Source organism: Pelobates fuscus, chromosome 1, assembly GCF_036172605.1.
Source record: "Pelobates fuscus isolate aPelFus1 chromosome 1, aPelFus1.pri, whole genome shotgun sequence".
Taxonomy (NCBI): Eukaryota; Metazoa; Chordata; class Amphibia; order Anura; family Pelobatidae; genus Pelobates; species Pelobates fuscus.
The window spans coordinates 81,241,413-81,260,352 of record NC_086317.1 but is presented as its reverse complement, the minus strand read 5'-3'; the positions used below and the strand labels follow the sequence as shown (position 1 = coordinate 81,260,352).

Sequence of the window (18,940 nt, the reverse complement as noted above, 5' to 3'; positions counted from 1 at the left end):
TGAGTAGATGAACACTTGTACTCCGGTTTTTTTTAGGTGTACAAATTCTTACATGAAGATTTTTTCATATAAATATTTCTTGTATATAAAAATATTTTTGGTATGGATTGCATTTGGTTGCTTGGAGAATAAGGATAAAGCTTCCTTCTCCAGATGGTGCAGAACATAATTAATAATTGTGTGCTCTTAAAACCCTACAGATTTGCGTCTTTGTGGTCTTTTGAGTTAAAAAAATATTATGTGTGGTGGTGTGTGAAAAGTATTAAGACAGTAAAATAGAATCAGAATCTGTCTTTAAAACATTCAACTATCTTTCAGCTTGATTAGCTCCCTTGTGTATGTAATACAATAAATACAATTTATGCTATAAGGCATAAATGGCTTCTGTCATACCCCAAACAACGTATGAGCTTTTGATTAAGCATATGATTTTATTTATACATTGTACTAGCAGTTATGCTAGCAAATTTATAGAATTGGAGAGAAAAAAACATCTAAAAATAGGTCTTTATCCCAATTGCCAGTCAACGTCTTGGCTTTTGAGTCCTACAGCTTGTTTTTCTGCAAAATGTTTTGCTTAAATTGTAATCATGGACCCTGGTTATATTAGGACTTGTATTTTAACCAGTGTTTATTTTATCCCCGTTTAGGAACGTAAGAAATCTCGGTTTGGAAATGCCTTCCATCTTTGTCGAGAAGTTCTTCGTTTGACTAAACTGGTTGTGGACAGCCATGTGCAGTACAGATTGGGAAACGTTGATGCATTTCAGGTAAGGCATTTTTATCCCTTACAGTGAATGAACCTCTAAATAATTTAATAGATTTGTTATGTGTTGGGATCTTTGGTTGATTTATTTATTTTACGTAATCCTGATGTCTTTTTGAAATGACAGTATTTTTAAGTGTTTGCTAATGGTGCCGCCCATAAAGTGGTGTTATTGAAATGGCTGTGTCTTCATATAGTTGTCAGATGGCTTGCAGTACATCTTTGCTCACGTGGGACAGCTTACTGGAATGTATAGATATAAATACAAACTCATGAGACAAATCCGAATGTGCAAAGACTTGAAACATCTCATATACTACAGGTTCAACACAGTGAGTATCTGATCATGTACTTTTTCTGCTCCGTGCCTCGCTCCCCCCAGTGGTCTGTTCTAATGTTCTAATGTAAATTATTTTTATTACAGGGGCCAGTTGGTAAAGGACCTGGATGTGGCTTTTGGGCGGCAGGATGGAGAGTCTGGCTCTTCTTTATGCGTGGAATTACCCCTTTGCTAGAAAGATGGCTTGGAAATTTGCTGGCCAGACAGTTTGAAGGTTAGCTGTTTTTAATGAGGATTCTTTTTTGTTTTGTTTTTCTGGACTGTTTTATTTTATTTTTTTTATTTACTTTTTAAATATCTATTACCCAATGCATTTTTTATTACATCACTTTGAAAGACTAATATTAAAATGTTAATTTTTCAGGTCGTCATTCCAAGGGTGTAGCAAAAACTGTGACAAAGCAGAGAGTGGAGTCTCACTTTGACCTTGAGCTCAGGGCAGCCGTTATGCATGACATTTTGGATATGATGCCAGAAGGCATTAAGCAAAACAAGGCCCGTACCATCCTGCAACATTTGAGTGAAGCATGGAGATGCTGGAAGGCGAATATTCCTTGGAAGGTAAATGCTAGGATGATGGAATATATCACACTCCACAAGGGAGAACAGCACACCAATGTTAATATTAAACACATTGTGTACAAATCAGTTTTTGTTTAGTGGTTATTTTTGATTGACTTAACTGTTTTCCCATTTACTTTTAAAAAATTAAAATATTTTGGTGTACGTTTTGTCCTTGTCAAGTCTAAATAGAGCACTTTACAGAAATTGCTTAAAGCCACCAATTTTTTTTTTTAGGTACCTGGTCTTCCAACTCCCATTGAAAACATGATTCTCCGCTATGTAAAGGCAAAAGCTGACTGGTGGACAAATACTGCACATTACAACAGAGAGCGTATTCGACGTGGAGCCACTGTGGACAAAACTGTGTGTAAGAAGAATTTGGGACGTCTAACCCGTCTATATCTGAAAGCAGAGCAGGAGAGACAGCACAACTACCTAAAGGTGATTTAATAAAAAGAATGCGTTCTAGTTAGCGGAATGATAATTCAAAGCTGACTCGTATTTTTATTTTTTTAAGGATGGACCTTACATCACAGCAGAAGAGGCGGTTGCTGTGTATACAACCACTGTGCACTGGCTGGAGAGCAGGAGATTCTCCCCTATCCCATTTCCTCCTCTCTCTTACAAACACGATACTAAACTACTTATTCTAGCTTTGGAGAGACTGAAGGAAGCATACAGGTAAATAAATCACTTGTCCTTGCAGATTTTTAAGTAATGGGGAAAAAATAAGTTTTGCAACAGGAGTTAAAAAAATTAATTTATGAACCATTGAAGATTTTTTTTTATTTTTTTCAAAAATGAAGTTTTAAATGAAACTGTAGGAAGAGAAAATTACCAAAGGGGATATTATTTTATTGGGGGGGAAAAAAAAAGTATAATATACCATAGCATTCTTAAATTATATCGAGCATATTTGAAATGCCACACAAAAAAGCTGACGATGCAGTGCATTCTCATTAGTATAAAATCGTCATGTGTCTTTAAGATTACACATTTACTTTTAGCCTCTTTTGTAATAAACAACCTTTTTCATTTCCAGTGTGAAGTCCCGTTTAAATCAATCACAGAGGGAAGAGTTGGGTTTAATTGAACAAGCTTATGACAATCCTCACGAAGCCCTGTCCAGGATCAAGCGTCACTTGCTCACTCAAAGAGCATTCAAGGAGGTAATTTCATAAAACAGTCTGTTTTATTATTTTTATAACCTTATACTTTGGTTTGCTAAATGCATGTGCCGTGTTCTTTATCAGGTGGGAATTGAGTTCATGGATCTCTACAGTCATTTGGTCCCAGTTTACGACGTAGAACCTCTGGAAAAGATCACTGATGCCTATTTAGATCAATACTTGTGGTATGAAGCGGACAAGAGACGACTGTTTCCTCCATGGATCAAACCTGCAGATACAGAGCCGCCTCCTTTGCTGGTGTATAAGTGGTGTCAAGGTTAGTTAAGCTTCCACAAGTTATCCTGGCAATGTTAACTATTTAACTGTTTTTATAGGATACATACTTTACAATTTGTATACTTTGCTCATTGCACCAAATCAGCATTTAATGCTATATATTTCCTTTCGAAAAAATCCATTACTTTCGATTTTCTTTATCTTATGTTCCCTGTAACTAGTTTATTGATTTAATGGTCCTGCAAGCTCACTATTTTTGCCCCTCAGTTTATTGAAAATTGGTAAATGAAAGGAAAGGCAGATTTAAACATCCTATTTTTAGCTCTCAGGACACATGTAGTGTTTGTAGAGAGGGCATTTGAGATTATTGGGGAGGGGGAATAATCTTGTGAATCCTAACTTGGTGGCATTGGCAGGTGGTACTGAGGAATTTTCTGAATGAGGAAGAAAGAGTGCGCTTTTAAATACAAAGCTGCCAAATGGTTTCTTCCAGCAATTGCTAACACCGTTTAATATGAAAATGCCTAAAAGTCAGCAAAGTGGGCATGATGTATAGTAGCATTTCCTGGTGAGCAGCAATGGCTGCAAATGTTCTTTTCAAGTAGTTTAACTTTTGTTCGTCAAATTTCTTTAGGTATAAACAACCTGCAAGATGTATGGGACACCACTGAAGGGGAATGCAATGTGATGCTTGAGTCCCGCTTTGAGAAGATGTATGAGAAGATTGATTTGACTCTGCTGAATCGTCTCCTACGTCTCATCGTTGATCACAACATTGCTGATTACATGACAGCCAAAAATAACGTGGTGATAAACTACAAGGTAACATTGTGTAGAATGAAAGCCTCATGCAGGATTCATAAGAATGCCTTGCTCTTTTTCGATAACCTCCGCACAAGTCTTTTTAAAAGTACAAAGATACAAGTAGTAATTTGTCTTGTGAGCATATCCTCATTAGTGGAATATCTGCATATAAATAAAAAGTATCTTTGTCAGTATTTTCAAAACCCTGATAACGCTTTGAATTTTTGACAATTTTACATTATTATTGTTATTGTTAACCTTTTAGATTCAGGATCCACTGGAAGAAAATTAAATCATAGTTATACTCCTCCTTTTTACTATCTATGGAATACTCAAAGATTGTTTGAATTTTAATTTCAGTAGGGACTGGTTTATCTTGTAATAAAGCCTCAAGCTGTGGCAATAAGGCCCTGTCTTGCTCCTCACAAGGCAATATCTCAGGAGACTCCTGCGGTATTGCAGGATCATTCATAGACATCACTGTTGTAGCATCATTTGAAGATGGTGTTTGTTTATGCTACATTCCTATGCCACTGCGCCCACAATGGTGTCGGAGCTCTTTTTTCATTCAGCAATTTTTTTTTCTGGATTTCTTTAGTGTTTTAAGCAGATTCAATGTTTGAGATCTGAGTGTCAATAAGGTATTTTCTTTTACAGGATATGAATCACACAAATTCCTATGGAATCATCCGTGGACTACAGTTTGCTTCCTTTATTGTTCAATACTATGGGCTGGTTATGGATCTTTTGGTACTTGGATTACACAGAGCCAGCGAAATGGCTGGGCCACCACAAATGCCAAATGACTTTCTTAGTTTCCAGGATGTGGCCACAGAGGCTGCTCACCCAATCAGACTGTACTGCAGATACATTGATCGTATTCACATCTTTTTCAGGTATGATCTACATCTGTAGTTCCCTTTTTGTAACAACTCCTAATCCATTTTGCATAAGTTCTCCAGAAACTCCGACCTTTATTCCTTTGTCTGCCTTAAAATCAACTACAGTTGTGCTCATTTATCCTGTATCAGCCCTCTTCTACATTTCTCTTAATTTTAATTTTCTGTTGTCTTTTTATACATGTGTAGTAGCTAATTACACCTATGGTTAAATAAACATCTTGATGTGTTTTTTGGTAGATTTTCAGCTGATGAAGCTCGGGATCTTATCCAGAGATACCTTACAGAGCATCCAGATCCCAATAATGAGAACATTGTGGGCTACAACAATAAAAAGTGTTGGCCAAGAGATGCCAGAATGCGTCTCATGAAACACGATGTCAACCTGTAAGTGTCAATTAAAGTATTTTTATTTGTATTTTTTGTTGGTGTGTTAAGCAGTAGATATGAATTCTAAACTTGCCAAACTTCACGTTGATGCAGACTCGTATCTAAATGACATTATAGGGAGATGATGTCTAACCTTCGTAACTACTATTCCCATGGCATTCGTCAAGTCTTAAAGTCCTACAGCTTTTTGTGGCCAGTGAAATACCCAATTTTCTTTTGGGACTGGGCTTAGATGTAGATGTTGGTAAACTTTATTAACCATAATGTTCAATAAATATTCACTGCTACAGAGGGATAAAACAATATATGCTTTAGTACAAACTGTTTGGACAAGAACAAGTTAAATAGAACAATAGGTAATTTGTAGCAAAAAAATAACTAAAACTTATCGCCCCAACCAAATATGACGGGCAGATTTTCCCTGTGTACTTCTACATAGATTTTGTTTGGATGATAAAAAGGAATCATTGTATGCCTAATTCGGTCATACATACATTACAATTGTCCCCTTTGCTTTACCTTTACTTTGTTTTGTTTTTTAGTGGAAGAGCTGTATTTTGGGACATCAAAAACCGCTTGCCTCGTTCAGTCACAACTGTACAATGGGAAAACAGCTTTGTGTCTGTGTACAGCAAAGATAATCCCAATCTGCTTTTCAACATGTGTGGCTTTGAATGTCGCATTCTTCCCAAATGTCGCACTAGCTATGAAGAATTTACACACAAGGATGGTGTCTGGAATCTGCAAAATGAGGCAAGATTGTCCAACTTTCATAACCTAATGCTATTGACTCTTAAGTTAGTTTTGTTTTTAGTTTTATGACGGTCGGTTCTGCTTTCTAGGTGACAAAAGAGCGCACTGCTCAGTGCTTCCTGAGAGTGGATGACGAATCCATGCAGCGATTCCACAACAGAGTCCGTCAGATTCTTATGGCCTCTGGTTCAACTACATTTACCAAGGTGTGTTCATTTTATTTATGGGTTTTGGGAGGGATTTTTTTCTGTCTCGATTAAAAAAACAAAAAAACTGTATGTGTAGCAATTATTCTAATGGACAAATTGTGCCTTCAGATTGTGAACAAGTGGAATACTGCACTGATTGGTCTGATGACGTATTTCCGTGAAGCTGTGGTAAACACACAAGAACTACTTGATCTGTTGGTGAAATGTGAAAATAAGATCCAAACAAGAATAAAAATTGGACTGAACTCCAAAATGCCCAGCAGATTTCCACCTGTTGTCTTCTACACCCCTAAGGAACTGGGAGGCTTGGGAATGCTGTCCATGGGACATGTGCTTATCCCACAGTCAGATCTCAGGTAATTTTATCAGTTTTATGAAATACACATCTTTCTTGTTTCTCTGTAAAGATTATGTGCATTAGGCGGCTGCGGGATAAGCTTCCAACAGTCCTTCTTTTAAGCTGTTTACGGTCATGTGGCCCAGCTTAAAATGTGGCATTTTTTAAAAAATCTTTAAAACAGTCTAGTTGTGTTTTTTTGCTTTTATATATATTCTCATTTCTTCTTTGTGTTGAATGTGTTTGCCCTTCTGTGGAATTGATTTTACTGATGGATTGTGCACAAATTTGATTGCCCACTGAAACAGAAAATTGGCATAGGCTTTGCCCGTTGTTGGCTTGACTGTTAAACAGTCAAAAGTTGTCCCTACTTTTCTTTGTGTTTGTTGAAAACAAGAACATTCAAGAAAAATAGAGATTCAGACAGGCACCCATGTAAGCACAGATTAATAAAGGATATGTTTGGTAATAGAGCCATTTTAATAATTGGTCATTGAATAAACAATTTTAGACTATTTTGTACATTTCTCTTTTGGATAGGTGGTCAAAGCAGACCGATGTTGGCATTACCCATTTCCGTTCTGGCATGAGTCACGAGGAGGATCAGCTGATTCCTAACTTGTACCGTTACATCCAGCCATGGGAAAGTGAATTCATTGACTCTCAACGAGTCTGGGCTGAATATGCCCTAAAGAGGCAAGAGGCTATTGCCCAAAACAGGTAAAAACTGCTCTATGTCTTGATTTAATAAATTTTGTGGATGACCCTGTTATTTACCTGCATGTCACTTATTTCAGACGTCTAACTCTGGAAGATTTGGAGGATTCTTGGGATAGAGGTATTCCACGTATTAACACTCTGTTCCAGAAGGACAGACATACCTTGGCGTATGACAAAGGCTGGAGAGTTCGTACAGATTTCAAACAGTACCAGGTAAAGCATGTCTAATTCTAGATGGTGGTTTCTGACTTCATGTTTTTCTTAGAATCCCATTGCTGATATAATCTTATGGTCTACAGGTACTAAAACAGAATCCATTCTGGTGGACACATCAGCGCCATGACGGAAAGTTATGGAATCTGAATAATTACCGAACAGATATGATCCAGGCTCTTGGTGGAGTTGAGGGAATTTTGGAGCACACCCTTTTCAAAGGCACATACTTTCCTACTTGGGAGGGTCTTTTCTGGTATGAAAAATATTGTTTAATCTGCAGCATTTTATCAGTTGTAAGGTCACCATCACCATTGTTAGGATATGTAACCCCGTGGGTGTGGATCAGTAACTGACTTTGGAGCAATAAATCTTTGATATACTGTAAAGAAAAGGTTCTGAATGTACTGTGCTATATGAATTGGCAATAGATTCATATTTTAAAAATGTCCTATACTTTTTTTTTTTTGGCTCGTCATGATAATCTATATGGCATTCTGGAATACCAACTCAACAAAGCCTGTAGCTTTCACAGATATGACTGGCACAATCTGTACGTTGTCTACCACTTAGTTGAAGATAATGTCCACTTTTAATATCTTTTGAATGTACCCGTGTCTTATTTTATTTGTAAACCTTATTTTTAATTGCTGTTTACTTGTTGTCATCAGGGAAAAAGCTAGCGGCTTTGAAGAATCTATGAAGTGGAAAAAGCTGACTAATGCTCAGAGGTCTGGTCTGAACCAGATTCCTAACAGAAGATTCACTCTCTGGTGGTCTCCCACAATCAACAGAGCAAATGTATGTGTGCCATCACAGCTGAGAAGTTTTGTTGTTTGTCTTATTATTTGAATTAATTCTTCATGCTCACATCATCCTGTCTCTCCCTGTTAGGTGTATGTTGGATTCCAGGTGCAATTGGATTTGACTGGTATTTTCATGCACGGCAAGATTCCAACATTAAAGATCTCCTTGATTCAGATCTTCAGGGCCCACTTGTGGCAAAAAATTCATGAGAGCATTGTCATGGATTTGTGTCAGGTGAGTAGCACTTTGAATCACTGTTGAACAATGGGAAATTGTTTTACAACTTAAAAAAACGCAAAAATCAAAACCCCCACCATATTCTATAAATCTGCAGTTTGACACAATGACCAAAGTCTATGTAATGCTTAGTGTCATCTGGTTTGATCATGCATTTGTATCTGAGTATTGTATTACTTAATGCATTATATATTGCTATAATTTCCAGTTTGTTTTTTTTTTGTTTTTTTTCTTTGCAGTACTATACATTTATTGTGTAGTTCTGGGCTGAATATTCTGTAACATACAGATGAAACATTTGTAGCATTTTTTTATAATCCGATTTTTATTTAATTTAGTATTAAAGATTAATGTGTGTAGGCCGATTTGTGAAAGTACATATGGCTCTGGAAATTATTGAGTAAAGCGTTATTTAAATAAATGTAGACTGTTTACTGAATCTAAAGTGTCAACTCTGTGTTTCAGGTATTTGACCAGGAACTGGATGCTCTTGAGATTGAGACTGTTCAGAAGGAGACCATCCACCCCAGGAAATCCTATAAGATGAATTCATCTTGTGCAGATATCCTGCTCTTTGCATCCTATAAATGGAATGTGTCCAGACCTTCCCTGCTTGCCGATTCGAAGTATGTGTATCATTTAGCTTGATTTCCTTTTTGTCAGTGCTTTAAACATAGCCTTATTCCTGTTTGGATTAAAAATTATTTTAAGTAACTCTTAACATCCCAGCATTGGCCTATAAATGCAACAGGGTGTGGAGCAAACACTGCTACTCTTTATTTTTGGTCAGAGTATAGAATTGTATATTTCATGCTGTAAAACTTCATATTCGTAGATAAACCAATTTCTGTGTTATAGGATTTAAAACACTTGACTCCAACTCTTGTTTTACTAGTGAGAAAAAAAAATTAATGTGTATTTTTCCCCAGGGATGTCATGGACAGCACCACCACCCAGAAGTACTGGATTGATATTCAGTTAAGATGGGGAGACTACGATTCTCATGATATTGAGCGATATGCCAGAGCCAAGTTCCTGGACTATACTACTGATAACATGAGTATCTACCCATCACCTACTGGTGTTCTCATTGCTATTGACCTGGCTTACAATCTGCACAGGTGAGATTTTCTTTCATCTATAATATGCAGGAGTGTGATTGTTGAGGGAGAGGGCTGTCATTATCTATGTAAATATTTAATTAATTTTACTCTTGAATACTTTCAGTGCCTATGGAAACTGGTTCCCTGGTGGTAAGCCTCTAATACAGCAAGCTATGGCAAAGATCATGAAAGCAAACCCTGCTCTGTATGTACTGCGTGAGCGTATCCGTAAGGGATTACAACTATACTCCTCAGAGCCCACTGAGCCTTACCTGTCCTCCCAGAACTACGGAGAGCTCTTCTCCAACCAGATCATCTGGTTTGTGGATGACACAAATGTGTACAGAGTGACCATCCACAAGGTATGTCTTTTTCTTTTCTTCAGAACACTATGTTGCCAATACTGAACTACATGCATAATCACCCCTTACTGTATATTTGATTTATGCCAGTTTACAAATTACTTGAGTTCTTTAGACAAGGGGTGCCCAAAAGGTAGATCCCCATATGTTGTAGAACTAGAACTCCTATGATGCTTTGCATGTCTTAAGAATGACACCGCATCGTGGAAGCTGTAGTTTTAAAACATCTGGGGATCTACATTTTGGGCACCCCTGCTTTAGACCATTCTATTGAGGGCAGTTATAATGCACATCATATAGTTATTTGTCAACTGCCTGTGCTCAACCTGGAATGCTTTCTTCCAAAAACTCAATTTTTACTAACCTTTTATTTTTAGACTTTTGAAGGGAACTTGACAACAAAGCCAATCAATGGAGCCATTTTCATCTTTAACCCCAGGACTGGACAGCTCTTCCTGAAAATCATTCACACATCTGTGTGGGCAGGACAAAAGCGTTTGGGTCAGGTATGTATAAAAACATACAAATTGGCCCCCATAAGAAATGACTTTATTGATCTCTTATAAATGTAATAATACTAATCCTCCTATTTAAATTGGAGAGCTGTTTAACTTTCAAAGCTCCTGCAGTGTCCCTTTTCTATGTGTGTATATGTAAATCGGGTTGTTTTTGAAACCCTAACGTACCTGCCAGATGACATTTATTAGACTGAGAAAAAGACTGAGTGTGAGGCTTTATAAGCAGTTTTTTACATAATTATTTAAACTTGTTGCCTAGAAGATAAATGGATTACCCATGTTTTTGGTCTTTGAGATAAAACAGGAATGTTATCCTCTAATTCAGAGGTTCCTAACGCAGTCCTCAACTACCCCCTCACAGTCCAGGATTTAGGGATTACCTAGATGCTTCTAATGTGTTTTTAGAAGACGGAAACAAACAAAACACTTTATACAGAACAGGCTAATCCCTAAATCCTGGACTGGTAGGGGGTACTTGAGGACTGGGTTGGGAACCCCTGCTCTAATTAATTGGTCAAATGGAATTAACTAAATGTAGTTAAAAAAAAAAAGTGAAAATTCGCTAGTAATGTTTTTCCAACTATTGCTATTTTTGTTCTAGGTTTCATTTCTTTTGTTCATAGTTTAGAAGGAAAACATGTGTAATTTATACAGATCTAAGTGTTGGACTCAAAACCCTTCGTTGCACCCTCTTGAAATGAATTTCTAGATGTTATTCTAGATCCTTTCACGGTACATTTAACTTAGTTTTTTGTTGTGTTTTTTTCTAGCTGGCAAAATGGAAAACTGCAGAAGAAGTGGCTGCTTTGATTCGATCACTGCCTGTGGAGGAACAGCCAAAGCAAATTATTGTTACAAGAAAAGGAATGTTGGATCCTCTTGAGGTAAGTTGTGTTAGAGGAATTTCAAAGAAAAGCAAAAACTCTTTTTATATAACCTCTAAAGGGAGTATCATTGGAATGTGTGTTATTGGGACCAGTATAGGTTTTTGGTTGTAACTTTTCCATATTTGAATTTAAGGTCCATTTGCTGGATTTCCCTAACATTGTAATCAAAGGATCTGAGCTGCAGCTGCCTTTCCAGGCATGTCTGAAGGTGGAGAAGTTTGGAGATCTGATTCTGAAGGCTACAGAGCCTCAGATGGTTCTCTTCAATCTCTATGATGACTGGCTGAAGACCATTTCTTCATACACGGTACATGTCAATCTGTTGCGTTACATTTAAGACCTTTTATGTGGTTGCATGAGTCAAAATACAATTTAGATTTTCCTTGTTTTCCAGAATATTAAGTCAGTGCTTTTTAAATTGTATTGCTAAGGGCAATAAATGTTGTTCAGGTCTTATCACTCTAATCGAATTATGTAATCTTTGAATTTTGGATGGTTGATCAACCTTGAAAGAACACTGTTAGTGTTCTCAGACTTCGCCGTTTTCATTATACGTTACTGTGAGCCCTTCGATTACTGCTTCCAGTTTATATATGCATCTGCTCTCTCATTTTAATATATTAGACATTATTCTACTGCAAAAAGTCTGTACTTTAGCTTTAATTTATTTATTTTTTTTAAATTCAATTGACAGTCCTAAACATTATATCTCCTGTACAGGCATTCTCTCGTTTGATTTTAATTTTGAGAGCCTTGCATGTCAATAATGACCGGGCAAAGGTCATTCTAAAACCAGACAAAACTACAATCACAGAACCCCATCACATCTGGCCCACACTAACCGACGAAGAATGGATTAAGGTTGAAGTGCAACTGAAGGATCTGATTTTGGCTGATTATGGCAAGAAAAATAAGTAAGGATCACGCTGTAATTAACTTTTGGTTGTTCATTACTGCTTACTTATGTAATCACCCTACGTATAGTCAATACTTTATCTAGTTCCTATTATTAAAGGACATTTTAAAAAGAATGTGATTTAAAATGTTTTGGACAGTCCATGAGGATAACTCTGTACCAAAGAAGTACCTTTCAGTAGCCAAATGCTGTGTACATTATGCAAGATAGCTTAACATGAACACTAACTTTGTTTTTTTTTTCTCTCTCCCCAGTGTGAACGTGGCTTCCCTAACACAGTCTGAGATCAGAGATATTATATTGGGTATGGAAATTTCAGCCCCATCCCAGCAGAGACAGCAGATTGCAGAGATTGAAAAGCAGACTAAGGAACAGTCTCAGCTCACTGCTACACAGACTCGTACTGTCAACAAACACGGAGATGAGATAATCACATCCACAACCAGCAACTACGAAACACAGACCTTCTCATCCAAGACAGAATGGCGTGTCAGGTAAATAGGCAGAGAATGGAGTAACATATTATGGGCAGTTTTTCTGTCTCTGTTGTAATCTAGTGTGACCGCTAGTACTGAATAGAGAAATTGCTGTATCCAGTATTTTCCCTCATTTACTGTAGAATTGTTCAGACTATCAGAGCAACTGAAATCCGTAATCCCAGCAAAAGTGACACAACTTGGTTATGGTCGATTTAAGTGCTAATTTGTAGCAGTACAGATTGTTCAGGGCACAAACATTAAGCTTTCAGTATACTAAACAGAATATTCCTATGCGTATATAATCCGTGGCGAGGAACTGTGCACAGAGTTAAATCAATGGTTTCAGGATTAGCCTGTGAAGATGTTACACACTTTATTGTAATAAACTTCACTTGTGCCAGAAACAAATTGTTCTGTGGAAAATGATGTTTGGTTACTGGTTTAATTTTGATCTTTTGTTTTGCCTTACTTAATGACATCGCTCAAGAAAGTATGTAGTGAGGGAATACTTCTCTGTGTAAAACAGACATAGATTAAATGTTTTGCACATGCCTCAGCCAGTCAGTAGTGCAAGCCCCTCAGTGAGGGAATACTGTTTTTTTTTTTTTTTTTTTTACACACACAAAACTGGTGTATTGAACCTAGTTCAGGTCGCCTTTTTGATTTAAAGACCTGACCGTCACCACATGTAGCACTGAATGGCTTGCAAAGTGCATATTATATCAAATGAACAATAATACACCGATGAGTAGTGATAATGTAGAGTGCAGACAAATGGGGGGAAAAAAATAAACAAAACCTACTCTAGATCTAGATTTTCTTTTTTTTTTCATTCTAATTGCTAAATGCTTTTTCCAAATAGGGCGATATCTGCAGCTAACCTTCACCTGAGAACCAATCACATTTATGTGTCTTCTGATGATATTAAAGAGACAGGGTACACCTATATATTGCCCAAGAATGTCCTGAAGAAGTTCATTTGCATTTCTGATCTTCGCGCTCAGGTCAGTGAGAATTCTGTAAAAACTCTGTTGTGAATAAATGTCTTTTGTGAGCTTGAACTGTGAAACACAAGATATGATCTGTGGAAATTCTTATTTACATGTAGTTTGATCTATCTTTAGTTCTTATCCAGGAACACCCACAAATGTACAAGTAATGTGTGACTGCCCTTGTGCTTATTTTTTGCAATGGTCTAAATGTGGTACCGTTGATTGTTCAGCTGTTTTTAATAGCTTGCCAAATTTCAAGGATTGATTTATGTTTTTGTCTATGTTCTTATGTAGATTGCGGGGTATCTGTATGGTGTGAGCCCACCTGATAACCCTCAAGTAAAGGAAATCCGGTGTATTGTTATGGTGCCACAATGGGGTACACATCAAACTGTACATCTGCCCAACCAATTGCCACAGCATGAGTATCTAAAGGTAAGATCGGATTCATAGGGTTGCATGAGGAATAGCAGTAATATTTTTTTTTTTTTTTTTTTTTTTTTTTTTTTTTTTTTTTTAGAATAATGCTTTTTAGAAAGTAGCAATTGCAAATTTTTGGATAAAGGTTGATGAAATTTTGTGTAACTTATTTCATGTAATACAATTATAAATACGTGAAATATAGAGATAAACCTATCAGGGAGAAGGTGTCAGGTTACTCTAAGGTAGGGGGGGGGGGGATAACCCCCAGAAAGAATAAACTAAAGTATAGAAAGGAGAAACAAAAAACCATTTAGTAGGTGAACCCCTCCGAATAGCGAGTAACCTTTTTAATAAGTATTATATATAAAATGTAGTGGAAATACTAAGTCTCAATATATAGTAGGAATAAGCAGAATAAGTATACCTTCTGCCTTTAATAGGAGAAATAAATTCCCCAAAGTTACATAAAGAAAATTGTGAGATTATAAAGGTAATCTTATCTAAATAAATATGCAGAAAACTTAAATGGACAAATATAATAAAAAATTCAAGTCCAATAGCCTCTCACTGTGAATCAGTGGTAGTTAGAAAACTGCAAGGAGTAGATACAAGGTTTGCAACAAATGTATTTACAAGCTGAAAGTTACATATGTTGCTTGTCTAATAAACCAAAAGGGGGAAGATGATTATTTTTCGTTCTGTGGTTTTGTTTGACGAACTGCATTTACTTTACTAAGAGGAGGGGAGCGGTGCCCTCGAAGGCACAGAGTAGGGAAGCTAGTCTTTCTTTTATTAGCTTTCTCTCCTTAGAAACTACTACGATCTTCTGCAGGGCTTTATGTTTTGCTACAATACATTTTATCTGTAATCATCTTCCCCCTTCTAGTTTATTAGAAAAGCAACAGTTTCTAACTACCACTGATTCACAGTGAGATTATTGAACTTTAATTATTTTTTTATTTTACTTTTACTTTTATTTTGTCAATTTACTTTTTCTGTATATTTATTTAGATAGTATTACTTTTATGATCTCACTCAATTTTCTTTATGTAACTTTGGGGGATTTAGTTCTCCCATTAAAGGCAGAAGTTATACTTATACTCCTACTATATATTGAGACTTAGTATTTCCACTACATTTTATATATAATACTTATTAAAAAGGTTACTCGCTATTCGGAGGGGTTCACCCTTTTGTTTCTCCTTTCTATACTTTAATTATAAATACGTATTTCAGTGGAGGGTTAAATTGAGCATTTTAAATAGAGGGTGAGAAAATACAGGGGTGGGGGTGAGACTGAGGGAGATTAGGGGACATACCCAGGAAGATGTAGAGGGGCTATTTGGATGAATAGGACCCACGTCTCGCATGAGGGACTTGTAGATGGAGAAAGCTGTTGTAGCTACAGCTCCAAATGGAATGTCTCTAATTTATATATATTTAAAATCCATGGCTGCCAATAACTTGAATAGAAGCTTTTGAGGCTTTCCATAAATCTTGTTGCATCAAACTTTAGACATTGTTTATGTTTATCTATAACTGAGCAGATGACTCTACGACTAGTCTATGTAATCTGTCACCATTTTGGAAGCTGTGCAGCTGCCCTTAAATGATGTGGATTTCCTATTTAGATTGAGATTGATGAATACATTCTTCCAGAGACCGTTAATGTGACAAATGTGTTCATGAGGTTGGTTGTTGATCATATCGGACTCCTACTTCTTGATAAATTAGAGAAATTAAACAAGATTTGTGCAGAAGTAGGTACGAATAGAAAGTAGAAATTGAAAAATCATCTGTGTATGTGAGGCAAGCAGATTCAAAAAGAGAGTGGGCAATTTGTTGGAAGTATTACAAGTATATTTTAGTTGCAAATGTTTGTGTGGAGAGTTTGAATTTGCTGACATCCCGGATAGAGTAATTCTTCATCTGCCCATCTTTTGAATTGCATGTAAAAAATTTTTAATTTTTTTTTTTTTCTTTCTCTCTTTAGGAAATGGAGCCTTTGGGATGGGTTCACACTCAGCCAAATGAGTCTCCACAGCTATCACCTCAAGACGTCACCACTCATGCCAAGATCATGGCAGATAATCCAGCATGGGATGGAGAAAAAACTATAATTATCACGTGCAGGTATATAAATTATTCCACAGGTTCCAATTGTAATGGAATATCAAGTGGCACTTTCTCTGTAAATCATTTTATCAATGTTTGACTACTCTTTTTCACTTTGAAATCTGGTAGCTTCCACATTTATCTTCCTTTCGTGTAGAACAGTGTAACCTTATTGGTACCTAACTAACAAAGTGGTTTGTTTCCAGTTTTACACCAGGCTCCTGCACACTGACTGCCTATAAACTGACACCCAGCGGGTATGAGTGGGGTAGACAGAATACAGACAAAGGGAACAATCCCAAAGGTTACCTGCCTTCTCATTATGAAAGAGTTCAGATGCTGCTTTCTGATCGCTTCCTTGGATTCTTCATGGTGCCAGGACAGTCATCTTGGAACTACAACTTCATGGGTAAGTGTAGGCTATTTCTCAGTAGAGTTGGACTTTTTCTAAACACAAATTGCTAAAGTGGAAATAAAGCATTTTAAGTTGCTTTGACCCTTGCTTGGGTGAATCCATCACTACAGCAGTGACATTTGCAAGTTTGCATTGTCATAAAAATACATCAATGTTCTATATGCTGCATAAAAGTAAACATATGTTGTAATATATATAATATATTTTTAATATAAAAAAAATCAAAATAATTCTTAAATTATTGTAGAAAGTTAGTTTAAATCAAGATTTTTTTTTTTAAATGCAATCAATTCCTAAGTCCCGTTAGTGACTCAAAAGTCCTGTATACTTTTCCCGCCAGTTTTTGACCCATATTTGGGGGGGGAGGGGGTTAGACTGGTCTCGTTATTGAAATGTTGTAGTCAGTCAGTCACTTGGCGGAAATTTATTTGAATTTGTGAAAAGAACGGAGGAGTTTATTGGATTCTGGCACCTGGAGGTTGACGTCTGCAAACAGGTCCTATGTTCCTTCCAATTATGATAAAACTAAAAAAATGTTTGGGATGAGTTTTTGCTTTCAATAGGCTATTATTAATGAGAATTAAGGAACTTTACTGAAATTTGATTTGATTGCCTCTTCATCATATAACTGTCTTTCAGGTGTAAGTTTAGTAAAGAGTGTGTATCAAAACCACATAGGAAGGGATAGTCCCAAAAACAAGTGTAGTGGTAGACAGTAATCATAAAATACAACCTGAACATAGGCGGATGTCAGAGTCTTATCTACAAAATATAAGTATAAAACCTAACATAGTGTATACTGTATAGTACAAATATGTATTGAATAAGAATGGACTACCACTCACATTTCACAGAGCCGTACCAGGATCTGTATTGCAGGCTCAAAGGTGCCAATTCAGGCTAACGAAACTACAAATACTACAGAATTTTTTCCTTGGAGTTTCGTTAGCCTGAATTGGCACCTTTGAGCCTGCAATACAGAGCCTGGTATGGCTCTGTGAAATGTGAGTGGTAGTCCATTCTTATTCAATACATATTTGTACTATACAGTATACACTATGTTATGTTTTATACTTATATTTTGTAGATAAGACTCTGACATCCGCCTATGTTCAGGTTGTATTTTATGATTACTGTCTACCACTACACTTGTTTTTGGGACTATCCCTTCCTATGTGGTTTTGATACACACTCTTTACTAATATTCACTCTGATTTAGTGTCTGGGAAACACTGTTGTATCAATCCCTGTTTTATATTTACCTCTGCTCCATCTTGAGAAGCGCCTACTCATTCTCTTCATTTTTTACTTTCAGGTGTAAGGCATGATCCAAACATGAAATATGAGTTGCAGCTTGCCAACCCTAAGGAGTTTTACCATGAAGTTCACCGCCCATCGCACTTTCTGAATTTTGCCCTGTTGCAGGAGGGTGAGGTGTATTCGGCTGACCGTGAAGATCTATACCAGTAAATCCTGTACATAAACACTTCTGTGGATGACTGTTGATATTCAACATAAAAAGGCTTTTAAGCATTTGTTTAGAATCCTTCTGCTATAATAGTGTCTTTTTGCAGCAATTTGTTTTTCTGTGTCCTTGTTCACTTTTTCTTTTATCTAATTTTGCTGCAGCCATGTAGAAATTCAATACAGTTTCTCAATATCTGAAGAAGATATTGTGTGTGTTAACGATGTCGATCCAATAAATGTTTTTATAAATATGATTGTGTTTTTGTTTATATTTTTTAATACCTTTTTTGCTTTCCTTTGCACTTCAAATAGATTCAATAGTAAAGTGTTGTTCTGGTGACTTTAGTTGCCTGGAATACTGATTTTTAGATGAGAATAATGGGATTTGCATATAACAAATCATGCAAAAATCACGATCCACTTTATCCCCATCTAAACGTATAACACAGCAGGTTTGGATGTCAACAATTTTCAAGTGGTTTAACTAAGAAGGGGCAACCTGCAGCCTGAACCAACCGTTGTGTGATGATTAAATTAATGTTTTTCTTTTAACATATTTTTGATTGTCATATTCTTTTGAAATCCATAAGAGTTAAACGTTGTGTGATGATTAAATTAATGTTTTTCTTTTAACATATTTTTGATTGTCATATTCTTTTGAAATCCATAAGAGTTAACAAGTTGAACATATGGCATTTATACTTGGTAACTAGGTTTATATGCCATTTATTACCCTTATTAACGCTGATGGATTTCAATACTATCTATATCAGGGGTAGGCAATCTTCAGTATTCCAGATGTTATGGGCTTTAGCTCC

At 36.4% G+C, this 18,940-nt stretch overlaps 1 protein-coding gene across 1 annotated transcript in view; it reads left to right on the top strand.

The window, feature by feature from the left end:
• The window catches only part of PRPF8 (pre-mRNA processing factor 8), a 31,254-nt gene extending 12,888 nt beyond the window's left edge, over positions 1 to 18,366 (top strand). Inside the window, exons 12-43 of the mRNA XM_063449930.1 lie at positions 651 to 770; positions 964 to 1,098; positions 1,191 to 1,320; positions 1,471 to 1,667; positions 1,905 to 2,111; positions 2,188 to 2,351; positions 2,713 to 2,839; positions 2,924 to 3,116; positions 3,711 to 3,898; positions 4,538 to 4,776; positions 5,020 to 5,166; positions 5,712 to 5,922; positions 6,012 to 6,128; positions 6,240 to 6,487; positions 7,009 to 7,188; positions 7,266 to 7,401; positions 7,488 to 7,657; positions 8,073 to 8,202; positions 8,296 to 8,442; positions 8,911 to 9,071; positions 9,375 to 9,566; positions 9,673 to 9,910; positions 10,288 to 10,416; positions 11,199 to 11,312; positions 11,449 to 11,622; positions 12,036 to 12,229; positions 12,486 to 12,725; positions 13,573 to 13,714; positions 13,997 to 14,137; positions 16,119 to 16,258; positions 16,447 to 16,649; positions 17,971 to 18,366. Coding sequence (XP_063306000.1) covers positions 651 to 770; positions 964 to 1,098; positions 1,191 to 1,320; positions 1,471 to 1,667; positions 1,905 to 2,111; positions 2,188 to 2,351; positions 2,713 to 2,839; positions 2,924 to 3,116; positions 3,711 to 3,898; positions 4,538 to 4,776; positions 5,020 to 5,166; positions 5,712 to 5,922; positions 6,012 to 6,128; positions 6,240 to 6,487; positions 7,009 to 7,188; positions 7,266 to 7,401; positions 7,488 to 7,657; positions 8,073 to 8,202; positions 8,296 to 8,442; positions 8,911 to 9,071; positions 9,375 to 9,566; positions 9,673 to 9,910; positions 10,288 to 10,416; positions 11,199 to 11,312; positions 11,449 to 11,622; positions 12,036 to 12,229; positions 12,486 to 12,725; positions 13,573 to 13,714; positions 13,997 to 14,137; positions 16,119 to 16,258; positions 16,447 to 16,649; positions 17,971 to 18,125 — 5,409 coding nt within the window. The 3' untranslated portion in view covers positions 18,126 to 18,366. The remainder of the gene's footprint in view (positions 1 to 650; positions 771 to 963; positions 1,099 to 1,190; positions 1,321 to 1,470; positions 1,668 to 1,904; positions 2,112 to 2,187; positions 2,352 to 2,712; positions 2,840 to 2,923; positions 3,117 to 3,710; positions 3,899 to 4,537; positions 4,777 to 5,019; positions 5,167 to 5,711; positions 5,923 to 6,011; positions 6,129 to 6,239; positions 6,488 to 7,008; positions 7,189 to 7,265; positions 7,402 to 7,487; positions 7,658 to 8,072; positions 8,203 to 8,295; positions 8,443 to 8,910; positions 9,072 to 9,374; positions 9,567 to 9,672; positions 9,911 to 10,287; positions 10,417 to 11,198; positions 11,313 to 11,448; positions 11,623 to 12,035; positions 12,230 to 12,485; positions 12,726 to 13,572; positions 13,715 to 13,996; positions 14,138 to 16,118; positions 16,259 to 16,446; positions 16,650 to 17,970) is intronic.
• Positions 18,367 to 18,940: the final 574 nt, after the last annotated feature.